Consider the following 14,891-nt stretch of genomic DNA (forward strand, 5'->3'; position numbering starts at 1 on the left):
GTTGTACACGTGTTCGTCTGTGGTTGGACGACCTCTCTAGCTTCTTGTCTGGTTGGAATCACTCCATGTCACTTACCAAAAAGAGTTAAAGTATTAGCGAAGGTTAGTTTCGTAATTTACTAAGCCCTAAACCCTTAAAAGGGTTGTTAATAGATGCGTTGAAGTGAACCGACCTACCGACTATTTCTCGATCATAAAAGTTTCGATTTTTTTTTTCTAATTAAGCAAAAGCAAAACAATGGCGAAGGCTGTGATCTCGATGGACCAGCTGAAAGCTTTGTGGCACTCTGAGGTTCACGATGAACGAAAGTGGGCTGCTAATATGGTAAGTCTATTGCTTTCTTCTCTCTGTCTCTATCGATCTGTCTATGTTTCGTTTGATTCCGTATTGGTTCTGAGTTTGAGCGTCGGAGTTGATTCTAATTGTATGCTTTGTGACTAGATCATGGGGTTTCTATATGCCTTGGATTGAATTGTTTTTTTGGGTATTACATCGATTGTGAAAATTGGGCTTAGGGTTTTACATACAGTTGGGTCTCTCAGAGATTTAGTGACAAGTCTATACTTTGGAGTATTTGATTCGTATTCTTGTGATTGTTTGCATAAAAAAATCTGATGTATTCTTAGTTCTTACCATCGAAATTTGTCTCACTCTGACAGAAGCCCTTGTGTTTTTGGTTGTTGTGTCTCTTCCTGTTGGTGCAGAAACTTGTGAGAGCGCTTGGGGTGTTTGCTGGAGGAATCTTACTCATGCGTAACTTTGGTGATCTCATGGCTGTCTGAAGAAACCTCATACAACAATTGGACACTGGAGGAGCATCTCTTAGTTTTTCACTTTCTCAGTTTTTTTTTGTATTTTTACAGCGTCTCTACTCTCTCTATAGAACTGATGGTCTAGTTTCTGATTTCACCAATGTGAGATGAGAATATCTTAGTGGAAGATTTGTTACTTGTTTTCAATTGCTGTGATTTTTATGTTATGCTAGAGAGTTATTTTTCATGCACAACCAGTTCTAAATTGTGTTTTAAGTTTTAAACTTGCGTCTGTGGATCAAAAAGATTGGTGTGTTGATGGTTGGTTCATTGATTTCACTGGAAATCTACACAAGCTTCAATGATATTCCAATGGATCTTGGCGTTTTTTTTTGGAGAAATTCTTGGGTTCACCCCTAGAGTGAACCTTTAGGTTCACCTAACCAATAGGTAAAGGGTTCACCTAACCAATAGGATTTCGGTATTTCATATACAGTATTTTTTAAAAAAGAAAATAAAATATTGTCAAGTTATATTATATTTTTAAACTATAAATAAATAAAATAATAGTAATTACCAACAAAAAATGTTTAAAATAATATATTTTTAATACCGTCAATCAAAAAACTAAACCCTAAATCCTAAACCCTAAACCCTTGGATAAATCCTAAACTCTTTATAAATCCAAAACACTTGGATAAATTCTAAATCCTAGGGTTTAGGATTTAGGTTTATGGTTTACCCAGGTTTTAGGATTTAGTATTTAGGGTTTAGGGTTTAGTATTTTGCTGACTGTGTTAAAAATATTTTAAAAAAATCCAAAGATTTAGGATTTATCCAAGGGTTTACCATGAGTTTACCATGAGTTTATGATTTAAGATTTAGAGTTTAGTATTTTGGTGACGGTATCTTAAATATAATTTTTTTTTTGTGATTAGTATTATTTTCTTTTTATTTTTTATTTTAAAAACATAATAAAACTTGATAATATTGTGTTTCATTTTTTAAAAGATACTGAATATGAAATACTAAAATTCTATTGGTTGGGTGAACTTAAATATTCACTCTAGGAGTGAACCCAAGAATTACCCTTTTTTTTGCCTTCTTAATCAAGTTTAGCTTCTGTTATAAAACTTTGTAGAATTCTTTTCATGTTCTTCAACTAAATAACATTCAGTCTATATATGATTGTTGGAACTTTGACTTGAATCAAATTTTTAGTGCAAAAAAAAGAAAAACTAATCTAACAGACCGCAGAAAAACTTATAATACAAAAGCTTGGGAGGACATTTAGTTTAAGCAAAAGCTCTAGATAAAAACATGTCATGGTTAGAATTACTGAGATGACTTGTTGTTCTTGGAAATGTCTTGGAGCAATAATCTTGTTTCAGCCGCAAAATCAACCGGAGCAACACCTCTTACAGTTATCCTCTGTCTCTTCTCACTGTTATACTCTTGTTGAGAAACACTAACACGGAAGAGATGAGACGACCAAGTAGCTTCTTTCAGTTTAGTCTGAAACTCATTCCCTTCACCTTCCTGGAGAATAAAAAAATAACATCACATGTTAGATCAAGAACCTGGAGAGTTAAAACTGTTATGGTCTTAGTTTTCTTACCTCTGCTTTTAGTTTATTGAGTTCATCAGCTGTGCATCCAATCATCTTCTCTGCTTCATCGTTGAATGCAGAAAACCAGGCTTCACCAGTTGAATCAGAGACTTTCACCGCCATTATATACCTGATCACACCATTAAGCAACACAGTTAAAGCAAACACGATCCAATCTCTCTGTTCTTGAGTGGAGATTTTTATGAATTTTCAGTATCATCTCACCTTAAACTGCACTCTTCATCCTTTTTCTGACAACCTTCACACCAATAACCAGAGTCCATTGCTTCAGTCACTTTCTTGTTACAGGTCTTGCAACCACGGTACCACATTGCCTGGTCTGGCTTGATGAAGCTTATGTAAGCTCTAGTACTGAAGAATACAGGCTGCAATACAAAGACAAATACAACACCACATCAACCAACTATTTCATTCTCCTAGCTCCTAATATGTGAAAAGAGTTTTAATTAAAGTACCTTGTCCTCGCCTAAAGAAGGGTTGGTTGTGAAGTGAGAGAGACAGACTCTGTCAGAATACATGGATCTTGATCCATTATTGGCAGAAGGGCTCATCCCATTGCCAATAGCAGACATAGACATCTCTTTGCCTTCAGAATCATACCAAGATTTCAACTTTGCAGCTTCTGGCAAATCAGGATTTACCACCACGTTGCTTTTGCTGATTGTGGACAATGAAACTCCTGAAAGAATAGATTTCTATCAGCAACTGATTTGACAAAATGCATAAAGAAATTTAAGATTTTACCTTGAAAATCTCCAACTTTGAGAGACTTAATCGCAATAACAGGGTACTTATCAGCCATGTCTAGAAGCTCTTGTCCTAAGTCAGTTGCGAGATCGTTCCAAAGAGACACCACAACGGTTTTCTTTGTCTCATCAGCTAAAACTATATCCCTCTTTGGGATCATCTCGTTGTCACTCTTTCTTCTAATGCTCATGGTAGGAGAAACACTTTGGACAACACCAATAACATCTGAAAATGAAATAACACCAATTATAATCCTAAACCAGCAATTAAAAACAACAAAGAATACTATATAAAAGACGGCCCTTACCAACTAGCTCCTTCTGATTCACGTATGGACCCAACTCATCAATGGGTACAAAGTTGAATTTTGTTTCGGGTATAAACATTTCTTCGCTCCCAGCTTCTTCAACCTCTGAGTACTCATTCAGAGTCATCTCATAATCGTTCTGAACCGTCTTGAACTGCTTGTTAGCAAGCTTAAGCTGTCCCCTCGATATGTAATACACCTTTCCCTTCTGGAATGTGTCATAAAACTTCTTTGCAGCTGCGTTAAACATCGTCGCCTGAATCTGTGTTCCCTGGATTCCCACAAATAAAATAAAATTAGTCACCGCATATGTTCTAGGACAATAGTTCACCAAAGGAGACTTACTTCCTCATCAGTAAGCTCCACGTTAAAGACACATCCTTCTCCTCTAGCATTCTTGTAAGTTCTCAAGACACCTTTGTTGGTGACACGGACTTTAATGGTCCAACTTCCTTGGTAAGGGTTCAAGGACACAAGTGGATGGACCCTCCTGGTCATAGCCATTCTCGCAGCTGGTGCAGCACTTCAAAAAAAAAAAAACGCACAGAAAATCAATGTTTGTATCAACTTGAGACAGAGTAATAAGTTTCATCAAAACGAAAAAAAAAATATAACTTACTTTCCTCTCTGCTCATTGATTATCTGTGAAGCTGACTTGGCGACAAACTCCTGCTTCGGTTTCAACGTTATGCCTGTAGAAGCTTTAACCTCGGATTTAACCTCTGAGTCAAGTGCAGACGCAACAGCCTCGCATTTTGTTACAAGCAAATATCTGAAGGAAAAGAGACACAAAGATTAGTTAAACCATTTATTGGCTTTCTTCAATCATCAAAAAGAAGCAGTAAAAAAGATAAATTACTTTTCTCCCGATTTGCCTGGAATATCGTTGGGGGTATAATCAACGAGACGAATCAAACCAAGATTCTGGATTTTTCCAGAGACGATCTCAGATGATAAAGTCGCAGGTAACATTGCTTTGATCTTCATCTTTCCATCATTAGCATTAAACCTAAGCAACAACAAAAATAAAAAAAATCACACGTCATCAATCAAACCAATAGATTTCAATAAACTCAAAATCACACAGAGGCATAAACATTAATAGATCTATCTGGAGAGAGAGAGAGAGAGACTCTAACAAAGCCCTAGATCTCGAAACAGTGAATCATCAATCTTGAGAAACCACAAAGGGGAAACTCGAACTTCGAGAAACACACACATCAGAAGGTAGATCGGGAGGGCATAAGAAACGCTCTTACGTATATCGATTTCCAACGGGTTTAAGATCCACGACTTGGACGATGATCTGAGGTTGAGCCGAGGACGAATCGAGGGATAGTACCGACGCGATTCCATCTTGGGTCACTGTGTTCTCCATCTCTCTCTCTCTCTTTCTCTTGGTCTGTGACTCTTGGTAGAAATCGAGAGCAAATGTGTGTGTGTGTGTGTGAGAATAGTAAAAGGAAGCGAAATGGTTTTGTAAGCTAAGAAATTACGCGGGAGGTATTAGATATTTTTGTTAATTATTCCCGCCGTTTTTTTATTAAAAAAAAGTTTCGCCCCTATTTTTGGCGCTTTCTTTTGATACGATGGCGTTTCGTTGGCCCACACTACACGAACTCGAGTGTCTAACCTTCTGTCTTGGGCCGGGCCTTGCCTTTTGCCTTTTGCCTTTTGCGCGCATAATCTCTCTCGCTTTCATACATATATAGAAGCGAGCGAATAAATCAAACAGTATTAAAATATATAAACATCATCATCTGCTTTTCAAAAAACAAAATTGGAATTGGAATTGGGAATTCTTTTTCCGGTGACGTAAAAGCTTCGTGATTGGTGCGTCGATTGTGTGTATTTTCATCTGATCATCTTCTCCTCTGTCGCTTTTGAAGGTTAGGGTTTCCTTCCGTGTTTCCCCTCCCTTTTGCCTCATTTTTCTTCTAATTCTGGTTTCCATTGGATTACAGAGAAAGCTTTGATCAGTATCAAACCTGAATAGTTCGTAGGAACTTTTAGAAAAAAGAGTGTTTGTATTTTCAAAAGGCATTTGATTAAGATTAATATTTTTAACTACCAAAGTCTGATTCTTTTATTAGTCAAATTACAATTTAATTTAGTTTGAATCTGAGAGAGCAAACCAAAGCATTTATCTTTTTTTTTTCTGCTGGTTTTGTAATATATTGTCAGCCTTATTAATTTTGTAGAAATTTGTGATGCCTAAGTAGCTTTCTTTCTCTTGAATAAAGACCCATTGTTTCCAACTTGGTTGGGTGACAGGTTCCTTTTTTTTTCTGGACAGGGCATAGCTCAAGTCTGATCGTACAAACGTATTTAGATGGATAATGATGAAAGATATGGACTTTGAATAGTACAACGACTTGTCTGTGGTGGGAAGCTTACCAAGCAAAAAAAATCTTGTGGGGCTTTTGATTGGCTCAAACGTACACGTGTCGAGTTGCAACATAGACGTATGGAGAACGATGGAGAAATGGGGATGTTCTTCTTCCCCTGGTGGAACAGCAAGAATCCACTTGAAACGGTTGAGTCTGGCGGGTTCATCTTCACTTGCTTTGTTGCTGCCCTTGTTGGTATTCTCACCATAGCATACACTGCTTCTCAGTGGCGAAGAGATATCAACTTAAGCTGGACAAAAGCCATCGCCAGGTCAAAGAAAAACCCAAAGGCGCGGCACAAGACTCCTGTTGCCCCGCATAGCTGGGAACGCGACTCTGTATCTCGCACCAAGAATTTGAACTGCTGTGTGTGCTTGAAGTCGATGTCTCCCTCTCAGACAATGGTGTCTTCTCTCAGTGTTATCCACAGGTGCACGATCTGTGGAGCGGCAGCGCATTTCAGCTGTTCCTCGAGTGCTCCTAAAGATTGCAAATGCGTCTCCATGGTTGGGTACGAGCATGTGGTGCACCAGTGGGCGGTGCGGTGGACGGAAGGTGCTGATCAGTCTGACGAATCCTCGTTTTGTAGCTACTGTGACGAGTCGTGTAGCAGCTCCTTTCTCGGGGGTTCTCCTATATGGTGCTGCTTATGGTGTCAGCGTCTTGTCCATGTTGACTGTCACAGTAATATGTCGAATGAAACGGGTGATGTTTGTGATCTTGGCCCTCTTAGGAGGTTGATTTTGTGCCCTCTATACGTTAAGGAACTGACACGGAATCCTTCTGGAGGGTTTTTGAGCACGATCACGCATGGTGCAAATGAACTTGCGTCTACCGTCCGTGCCAGTATCAGCAAAAAATATAAGCAAGGTAATGAAACTTCGGTTGACACAGGTAATAGTGGTAGCAATGGTGATGAGTCTACGGAAAGCACAGCTGATACAGGTCCGGCTGTTGTTAATGGCACCGATGCCGTGTTGGAAAACTCAAGCAGCCTTGTGAATGGAGGTTCCTCTCATGGGGATAGCGATAGCAATGGCAAGGTGGAGAAGAAGCCCAGTGTTAAAAGAAGCGGGTCTTTTGGTCAGAAAGATGAACATCAGGGAGTGAGGTCGAAACTTAAGTATGAGCTAGCTGATTTGCCTTCAGATGCAAGACCGTTGTTGGTTTTCATTAACAAAAAGAGTGGTGCTCAACGAGGTGATTCTCTTCGGCAGCGTCTTAATCTTCTTCTAAATCCCGTGCAGGTAGAGTATACTTCCTTGTAAACCTGTCACAATGTACTTGTTTCTGTCTTTGAGTTTATTGATGGAGCCGTTTCGTGCAGGTGTGTGAATTGAGTTCAGTGCAGGGACCAGAAGTGGGACTTGTCCTCTTCAGGAAGGTTCCTCACTTTAGAGTTCTTGTTTGTGGTGGAGATGGCACTGCTGGTTGGGTATTGGATGCCATAGAAAAACAGAATTTTGTCTCTCCTCCTGCGGTTGCTATCCTGCCTGCTGGAACCGGGAATGATCTATCCCGGATATTGAACTGGGGTGGTGGTTTGGGTTCTGTTGAGAGACAGGGAGGCTTATCTACAGTATTACAGAACATAGAGCATGCTGCAGTCACTGTCCTTGATCGTTGGAAAGTATCGGTTCTGGATCAACAAGGAAAGCAACTCCAGCCGCCAAAATATATGAACAACTATATAGGTCAGTTAAATTCAATACCTCTTTTAATATCTCCATGCTTGAGGTTTGTTAGGAACCCTGCGCATTGTTAGTATTTAGATCCTTGTAAATGATTTTATTGCTGTCCTGAAACCTTTAGTTATACTGTGAATCTTAACAGGGGTTGGGTGTGATGCCAAGGTAGCTCTTGATATCCACAATCTACGGGAGGAGAATCCAGAGAGATTTTATAGCCAGGTGATCAATTAACCTCAGGACTCCTCAATAAGTGGCATTATTGTAGAGAAGCGGAACTGTTAATGTCAGTTCATGAAACTGACATTTGAGTGCTATGTATGTGCAGTTTATGAACAAAGTCTTATATGCTAGAGAAGGTGCGAGGAGTATGATGGACAGAACATTCGAAGATTTCCCGTGGCAAGTTCGAGTTGAGGTGGATGGTGTTGACATCGAGGTTCCTGAGGTAAGTCACAGAAAACTAGTTTACAGAATGATAGTTGATGATGTAACTTCTATATGATAAATCTCTGAAGGATGCGGAAGGAGTACTTGTTGCAAACATCGGAAGTTACATGGGAGGTGTGGATCTATGGCAGAATGAAGATGAGACATATGAAAACTTTGATCCGCAATCTATGCACGACAAAGTAGTAGAAGTCGTGAGTATATCTGGAACATGGCACCTTGGCAAACTCCAGGTACGAGTAGCGATCATCTTACAGGTTGTATTCGCATAATATCATGTAAACCTAACATCAACTGTTCTTTTACTTTCAGGTTGGGTTATCTCAAGCCAGAAGGTTAGCTCAGGGGCAATCAGTCAAGATACAACTTTGTGCGCCGTTGCCTGTGCAAATCGATGGAGAACCTTGGTCTCAGCAACCATGTACCTTAACCATATCGCACCATGGCCAGGTCTCTTTCACTCCACTTTCCCTAATTAAGAGTTCTAGATCAAAACCGACTCTTAATTTTTTTTCCTTTTTAAGCTTGAACCATTTTTTTTTTGTTAAACTGATGTTTGTTGTCTCAATGACCTTGACTTGCAACAGGCTTTCATGCTAAAGAGAGCAGCGGAGGAGCCACTGGGTCACGCGGCGGCTATAATCACAGATGTTCTAGAGAATGCAGAAACCAATCAAGTGATCAACGCATCACAGAAACGAGCTCTGCTTCAAGAAATGGCTGTTAGGTTAACTTAAAAAAGAAGCAAAACAAAAACCATCCCTCTAACAATCAACCGGTCATTGGTTAGTCACTGTTCAATAGAAGTTTTCAGATATATGTGTACAGACATATCTCGTCTGAGTCGTCTCTCTGTCTAAACGAATGGAATGTTAGACAAGTTAATCCGCTGAGTGCAAAAAGCGGGTTCTGTGTGGAAGTAGGAAAAAAAGAAAAACAAAGAAAATGGAATCTGGTTTCCAAGATTTTTGGGAGTTCTTATAGTGTTGTCGTGTCATGAGTCATGACATGAATGGAACTGATACAAAACTTGTTAAAACTGTCTCTTACCAAATTTTTAGGAAGAATCATGTATGTGTATATTATTGTTTAGAGGAAGCATGTTCCTTTTTTCTTTGATGCATTGTTTATCTTCTGATTGTTTCTTACTCGTAAAACCTATGGCCTAAAGTTTTTGATGCCTTTTTCACTCATTTGTATGGTCCGGTTTGAATTTGAGTTATATTAGTGTCTGTTCGTATTTATACGGAAAGGTTTATTCCCAGAAAAAAAGTGGGAAAAATAAAATAACAGTTGCTTGAGGAAGGGGTTAGTGAAAAAAAAAGAAGAAGGTTAAACTCTATTTCTTACAATAGGTAATGATCAGCTTCATCTTCATCCTCTGACGTGTGACAACAAAACAATAGATATGGTTCTGTAAAAATTGGGTCTTGAAGATTTGACTAGTGTAGTTGAACTCGATGAACACATGGTGCCTTTTTTCGAGTCTCGGGGAATTTAAATCCACGAGGATCTCGACAAATGTGTCTGTCTGATTTTTCTTTTTGTCAAATGTTGGCACTTGAGATAGTGACTTGTCCAGAAGTCCTCCACTTTCATTTAATTTAGGATTTTTTGTTTCAATTTGAAAATTACGTTTCTGATTTATATATTTATTTTTGGCTTCGACAGACCTTGACCCTCACCTAAACCTCAAAATCGTCAAAAATCCGTAAACTTTTTCAACCCAAATCAGAGCTTGATTCCTTTTGAAACTTTCGAGATTTTTTTTCCATTACAAGATTATTATTTTTTTATTTATATATAATCATCCAATCAAAATCAACAGCGAAGAATGGGGACTTGCGCGAGCAATCCAGCAGGAGGAGGTTCAAAGGCTAGTCGGGTTAAGCGGTGGCGATCCACCGGCATTATCGCCCTCCGCGACTCCAAACTCAAGGTACCAATTGCATTTTTGTATAATTCATATGAAATGATTGAGAGGGTTTTTGATTAGACGGAAAAAAAGGCACAAACTTTGATTGGTTTGCTTCATGAAAGAAGTTGTTTTTTTTTAGGGTTTTCTGTTTTGGGGATTTTAGACGGGGTTTTTAGAGTTGATGGGGGGTGAGTTACTGATTTGGGTTTTGTTTGAGCAGACATTTCCTGATGTAGTGATTGACATGGAGAGAGCAGTACGGACACTCGATCTTACACACAACAAGATCTGTATGTTTTCTTCTTTTGCTTCCTTGATGGATGTCCTTTTGTCTTTTATCTTTTGATTTGTCTTTAGAGTTGTAGTAGTTGAAGGACTTTATTGTGTGTGTTTTATGCAGCTGATGTTCCTGGAGTAATCGGCAAGTTAATCAATATGCAGCGTCTGGTGAGAGACAACTTTCGACTCTCTCTCTCTGTATATTTCGATTCAGTTGGTAGTTGATTTGGATGTTAACTCTGTTCTCTTGAACTCTTTAAACTGTTGACGACCAAAGTTAATAAAAATGCTGATTTTTTTTTGGCAGTTAATAGCTGATAATCTAATTGAGCGCCTTCCCGGGAATCTTGGGAAGCTTCAGTCTCTCAAAGTTTTGATGCTTGATGGGAACCGCATCAGCTGTTTGCCTGATGAATGTATGTATGAAACATCTCTCTTCGTTTCAAGTTCCTTCTTTGTTTCTTTCCTTTTTGTGTGTCTTATCTTAAACCGATCTGTCTCTTTATTATTGTTGTTTGCAGTGGGTCAGTTGATAAGGCTTGAGCAACTATCAGTCTCAAGAAATATGCTCATTTACTTGCCTGATACTATTGGTAGTCTTCGCAATGTACGTTTAACTTCATTTACCACCCAAAAGCATAGCTCAAGGATCTGCTTGAAGAAAAAAAAAACTAAATTGGCTTTCTCTTATCAAAATGCAGCTAATGCTGTTGAATGTATCAAATAACAGATTGAAATCCCTTCCAGAATCACTAGGGAGTTGTGCTTCTTTAGAAGATGTACAGGCTAATGGTATGTTTGGAGTTTTTCATTTTCTAAAACATTCTGTTTTTCTTTAATAAACCACATAAAAGGAAATCGTTTTGCTCTTGACTATGTTTGCATTGTGGGGTTGTTTCTTCAAACCAAAGCCTAATCGTGAATCGGGATTAGCCTTGCAGATAACGTTGTTGAAGAGCTCCCTGCATCACTCTGCAATCTGAATCAGTTAAAGTCGCTTTGTTTAGACAATAATCAAGTGAAGCAGGTAGATAGAGCAGTTGAAATGTGATTTGTTAATCACTTGTATCTTATTCCTGTGAAATCAACATTTTTGTTTGTTTTTTTTCAGATTCCAGATGGATTGCTGAAAGATTGCAAGAGTCTGCAAAATCTATCTCTGCATAACAATCCCATCTCCATGGATGAGTTTCAGCTGGTAAAGTCAATAATATAATAAAGAAGTCTATTCCGCAAACTTAAAGAACACATTTGGAACTGTGTTGTGTGTAACATAGGAATGTCTAAATGTATGTATAGATGGAAGGATACCAAGAGTTTGAAGAAAGGAGAAAGAAGAAGTTTGATAAGCAAATAGATTCAAATGTGATGATCAGCTCAAAAGGACTCGATGTAGGCGTTGATAAATGAATACTCTACAGAATTTCAACATCTCCTTTTATAGTTAGTAAGTTGACTCATAATATTTTTAGATAGATTTGGATTTGGTATTGGTACTCTCTCTATGCATTCGTTAAAGTTTTGTTGTTGTTGCAGGTTGGATTTGATGAAGGAGGGTCTTTCGTGTAAGAAACTTTGTTGTTAAAATTCTTCTCTGAAATTCTTATGAACACGCATGTATGTAGGTACAATATATGAAGGCGTGTGTACGTATGTATGTGTGTGTGTGTTTATATATCATTTATATATACAAAAATAACATGGCAAAGCGATGACTTGCCTTTTATCAAGGAGACAATGCTACGCCTGACTTGTGTGTGTTCTCTTCTTCTCTGTCTTGAAACACATTTTGGTTATTTATACAAGATTTTATATACATTTTGTTGTTCTGCAATTTGAAGTATATCAATTTGGAAAACTGAAGTTTAGTTAAAAACTAGGGTCGGCCCGCCCTACGGGCGGAATGGAATATGATTATCGTGTGATATATATAAATATATAACTATATTATCGTATACTTTCATTGCAATATGTATGTTTATATTCCTAAAATTTATTATTTTAATATTTACAAATTGATTAGTTTTGTTTTTTGAGTATACATGGCTGTCTTTTTCTAGTTGTTATCTTCATTTGCCATTAAAGTTGTTAATTATAAAGAGTTTGAGACTAAATGTACAAACTAATCACAGTTATGCAAAATTTCATCACATACTCGAAAAGCACAAAATGTGTTCTTTTACATATACTTGGCAGAGACTATACAACTTAGGCTCAAGAAAAATGGTTTAGCTATGGTAAGCGGCAAAACAACAGTGGATGGATACGTGACAAATATCAATAATTTGGTATGTGACAAATACGTCCAGGATTTTTCTTTGTCTATTTTTTTTCTTTGTCTATTTAAACATCTATAATATATCGTTGTGAAACCTTCTAGATAGCAAAATTTGTTTCTTGCCTAGTTATTTTATATTGTGGATTTTGTTGGATTCTTGACAAATATATATTTTTTTACTTTTTTCTATTTATACTTTTAATTTATTTTTAACTTATAAGTCACATTAGATTTTACTACTCTTTACAATAGCTTTAATTATTTGTTTTCTTATGTTTTTATAAATTATAGACTTGTTTTGCTATTTATTTATTCTCTTATGTTTTTATAAATTATAGACTATTAAAATAACTCACCAAAATGTCATTCTTGTTTTATTTTCGATATTTGACCAACTTTCACTTTAATAGGAAATACAATGAGTTTTAAAAAATTGTAGACAGTTAGAGTTAACACAGAATACCTGGACCTTCCGCCCTGGGTTCGATTCCACTTGGCCACCGGGGCTAGCGTTAAATCGCAAGAATACGTGGGTTGCCGTCGGTCTCAGGGGGATTAGTCTTGGGCCTAAAAAACCTTTGGATCACTCCCTGGTTAAAAAAAAAAGATTTTAACAAAAGCATACATCTTTCCTCTTCTACATTTTTATTTCTTGAATTCATCAGTATTTAATTTTGCATATTTTATAAATTATGATAATTTATTGGGGAAATTAGAATTTTACCAAAAAAATAATTTTAATTAGGCATGAAACATGGAAAACCTAGTATTAAGTTTCACTAATTAAAAATACATGTTTGTTTAAATTTTGTATATAATATTTAAAATCCAAGTATATCGTGTTGCTTGAATAAATAATTAGGATATTCAAAACAACGACATTGGTTTTTTTTTTAAAGTATGGTTTAACACTGATTATTAAATATAACAAATTTTTCATAGATATATATATATATATATTATCACATGACCTAAAGATTTTTATTTTCAAATATATAAACATTCTTATCTCGCTTAAATGAATTACTTATATAGTATAATAAGTTTTAGGAATCAATCAGTTCTTTCAAAAAGAACAACAGTCCCTAGTAGCAAGATGTTAGCTGGATCATCAAACTCATTTGCTGAAATTATGACAAACAACTGCTTCCAGCATTTGAAAACCAACAATGACATTATAGTGTGAGCCTTTGGATATATGATCAGGGCCATCAAAGGCTTAAAATTCTTAGTTTACACCACTTTTGATATCTTACACAACTTCTAATATGAGATAACCAAACTTTTAGATAAACCAAACCTTTTGTATATACTAAAACATGTGTAAGAGGATATCCAGAGTAGAAAATAAAAGACGTGGAGATCCCAAAACCTGGTAGATTTTAACATATCCTCAGTATCTTTGCAGACGATGGGGTCTAACAGAAAATCCATAAGCATCCCTGTTAACAACAACAACACCTATAAAATCAAACTACATCAGTCACTGAAAATATTCAAATTTCATCCACAAAAATCAGACAAGATCTCCGAAGTTTTTTTTTTGTAGATTATTAACAACAATCCATTGAGACAAATTTGTGACAAAGAAAAAAAATCCATTGAGACAGAAATCTCTCTCTCAGACAAAGCTAAAAAGTCCATGACTTTACAGAGCCTCTTCCCTAAGGATTACAATAATCACCATTCTCTAACCAACAATCGTGTTCCAGTAACTAATCAAAGATCGATATAATCAAGGAGACCTTTGAATGTGATGAATCAGAAACAGGAAAACATCGAAGAGCAAAGGCAATGTAGTAGCTACGGAGAAGAAGTAAAAAAAGGCGATACCTTTTGTGGTCGGATATGCGAAGAGAGGATTCACAGGGCTGGATGAAACGGCGTCGGTGATCATCGTTACTGAGGTCGAACCGCTAGAAGGAACTGATGCATTTCACGGGCTCAGGCATACCTTTTTATAGTTGGAATTCTGGCGGAGTCAAAAAATGAGAAGCATTGAAGGATAGTTTGACGATGGTTGAAAAGGATTCAAGACGGGCTCTTAACTCTGGCCGTTTTGGCAAGGGAAACAGAATCGACATAAGCTTGCCGTCGAAGAAAGGGATATGCGACTTCGGTTTTGCTGTCTGAAGATCATTAGGGTTACGGAGTCATTGTCATTATGCCGGACCTAAAACAAAAGCTAAACACAACCTAAGCCCAGACGAAAACACAATTAAAAAAGCCCATTACGCAAACGATTAAATGAAACGGCGAGACTTCTTGCGTTTGGACACGCGTCGGATGGAGAAAGCTCGAATTTCCAGGCTGGCGATGACGTGGACATCCCAGGAGAGAAGGAAACTCTCTTTTATATATAAAGATTAAATTGATCAATTTGATATTTGTCAACCTTCACAATCGAACAAATCCATAAGGAATTAATTATTCATAGCGCTTATATATAAC

At 37.2% G+C, this 14,891-nt stretch overlaps 4 protein-coding genes across 5 annotated transcripts; 3 read left to right on the forward strand and 1 right to left on the reverse strand.

Moving 5' to 3' along the window:
* Positions 1-152: 152 nt before the first annotated feature.
* On the forward strand, positions 153-960 carry LOC108844485 (mitochondrial import receptor subunit TOM5 homolog). Its single transcript, XM_018617753.2, has 2 exons — positions 153-325; positions 706-960. Exons 1-2 carry the CDS (start codon positions 239-241, stop codon positions 781-783), a joined length of 165 nt encoding a protein of 54 aa, XP_018473255.2. The 5' UTR covers positions 153-238; the 3' UTR covers positions 784-960.
* A 956-nt stretch (positions 961-1,916) lies between these two features.
* LOC108844495 (replication protein A 70 kDa DNA-binding subunit B) lies at positions 1,917-4,897 on the reverse strand. The gene is made up of 10 exons (XM_018617760.2): positions 4,697-4,897; positions 4,297-4,446; positions 4,057-4,209; positions 3,783-3,960; positions 3,438-3,708; positions 3,128-3,355; positions 2,839-3,062; positions 2,588-2,748; positions 2,372-2,492; positions 1,917-2,292 (listed from the first exon to the last, which is right to left on the reverse strand). Exons 1-10 carry the CDS (start codon positions 4,813-4,815, stop codon positions 2,089-2,091), a joined length of 1,809 nt encoding a protein of 602 aa, XP_018473262.1. The 5' UTR covers positions 4,816-4,897; the 3' UTR covers positions 1,917-2,088.
* A 291-nt stretch (positions 4,898-5,188) lies between these two features.
* LOC108844368 (diacylglycerol kinase 1) lies at positions 5,189-9,097 on the forward strand. Its single transcript, XM_057005495.1, has 8 exons — positions 5,189-5,326; positions 5,734-7,074; positions 7,155-7,521; positions 7,661-7,737; positions 7,844-7,963; positions 8,034-8,198; positions 8,278-8,415; positions 8,553-9,097. The coding sequence occupies exons 2-8, from the start codon at positions 5,905-5,907 to the stop codon at positions 8,700-8,702; spliced, it is 2,187 nt and encodes a 728-aa protein (XP_056861475.1). The 5' UTR covers positions 5,189-5,326; positions 5,734-5,904; the 3' UTR covers positions 8,703-9,097.
* Positions 8,616-11,929, forward strand: LOC108844369 (plant intracellular Ras-group-related LRR protein 7). 2 transcript variants are annotated; one of them, XM_018617617.2, is made up of 11 exons: positions 8,616-8,750; positions 9,794-9,904; positions 10,104-10,173; positions 10,284-10,330; positions 10,470-10,578; positions 10,684-10,769; positions 10,864-10,954; positions 11,104-11,189; positions 11,274-11,360; positions 11,462-11,609; positions 11,699-11,929. In XM_018617617.2, the coding sequence occupies exons 2-10, from the start codon at positions 9,800-9,802 to the stop codon at positions 11,570-11,572; spliced, it is 792 nt and encodes a 263-aa protein (XP_018473119.2). In that variant the 5' UTR covers positions 8,616-8,750; positions 9,794-9,799; the 3' UTR covers positions 11,573-11,609; positions 11,699-11,929. The 2 variants fall into 2 exon arrangements, with proteins under 2 accessions (XP_018473119.2, XP_018473118.2); XM_018617616.2 differs by lacking the exon at positions 8,616-8,750 and adding an exon at positions 9,363-9,676.
* The last annotated feature ends 2,962 nt before the right edge of the window (positions 11,930-14,891 follow it).

The sequence above is a fragment of the Raphanus sativus genome, chromosome 3 (genome assembly GCF_000801105.2).
Source record: "Raphanus sativus cultivar WK10039 chromosome 3, ASM80110v3, whole genome shotgun sequence".
Lineage (NCBI taxonomy): Eukaryota > Viridiplantae > Streptophyta > Magnoliopsida > Brassicales > Brassicaceae > Raphanus > Raphanus sativus.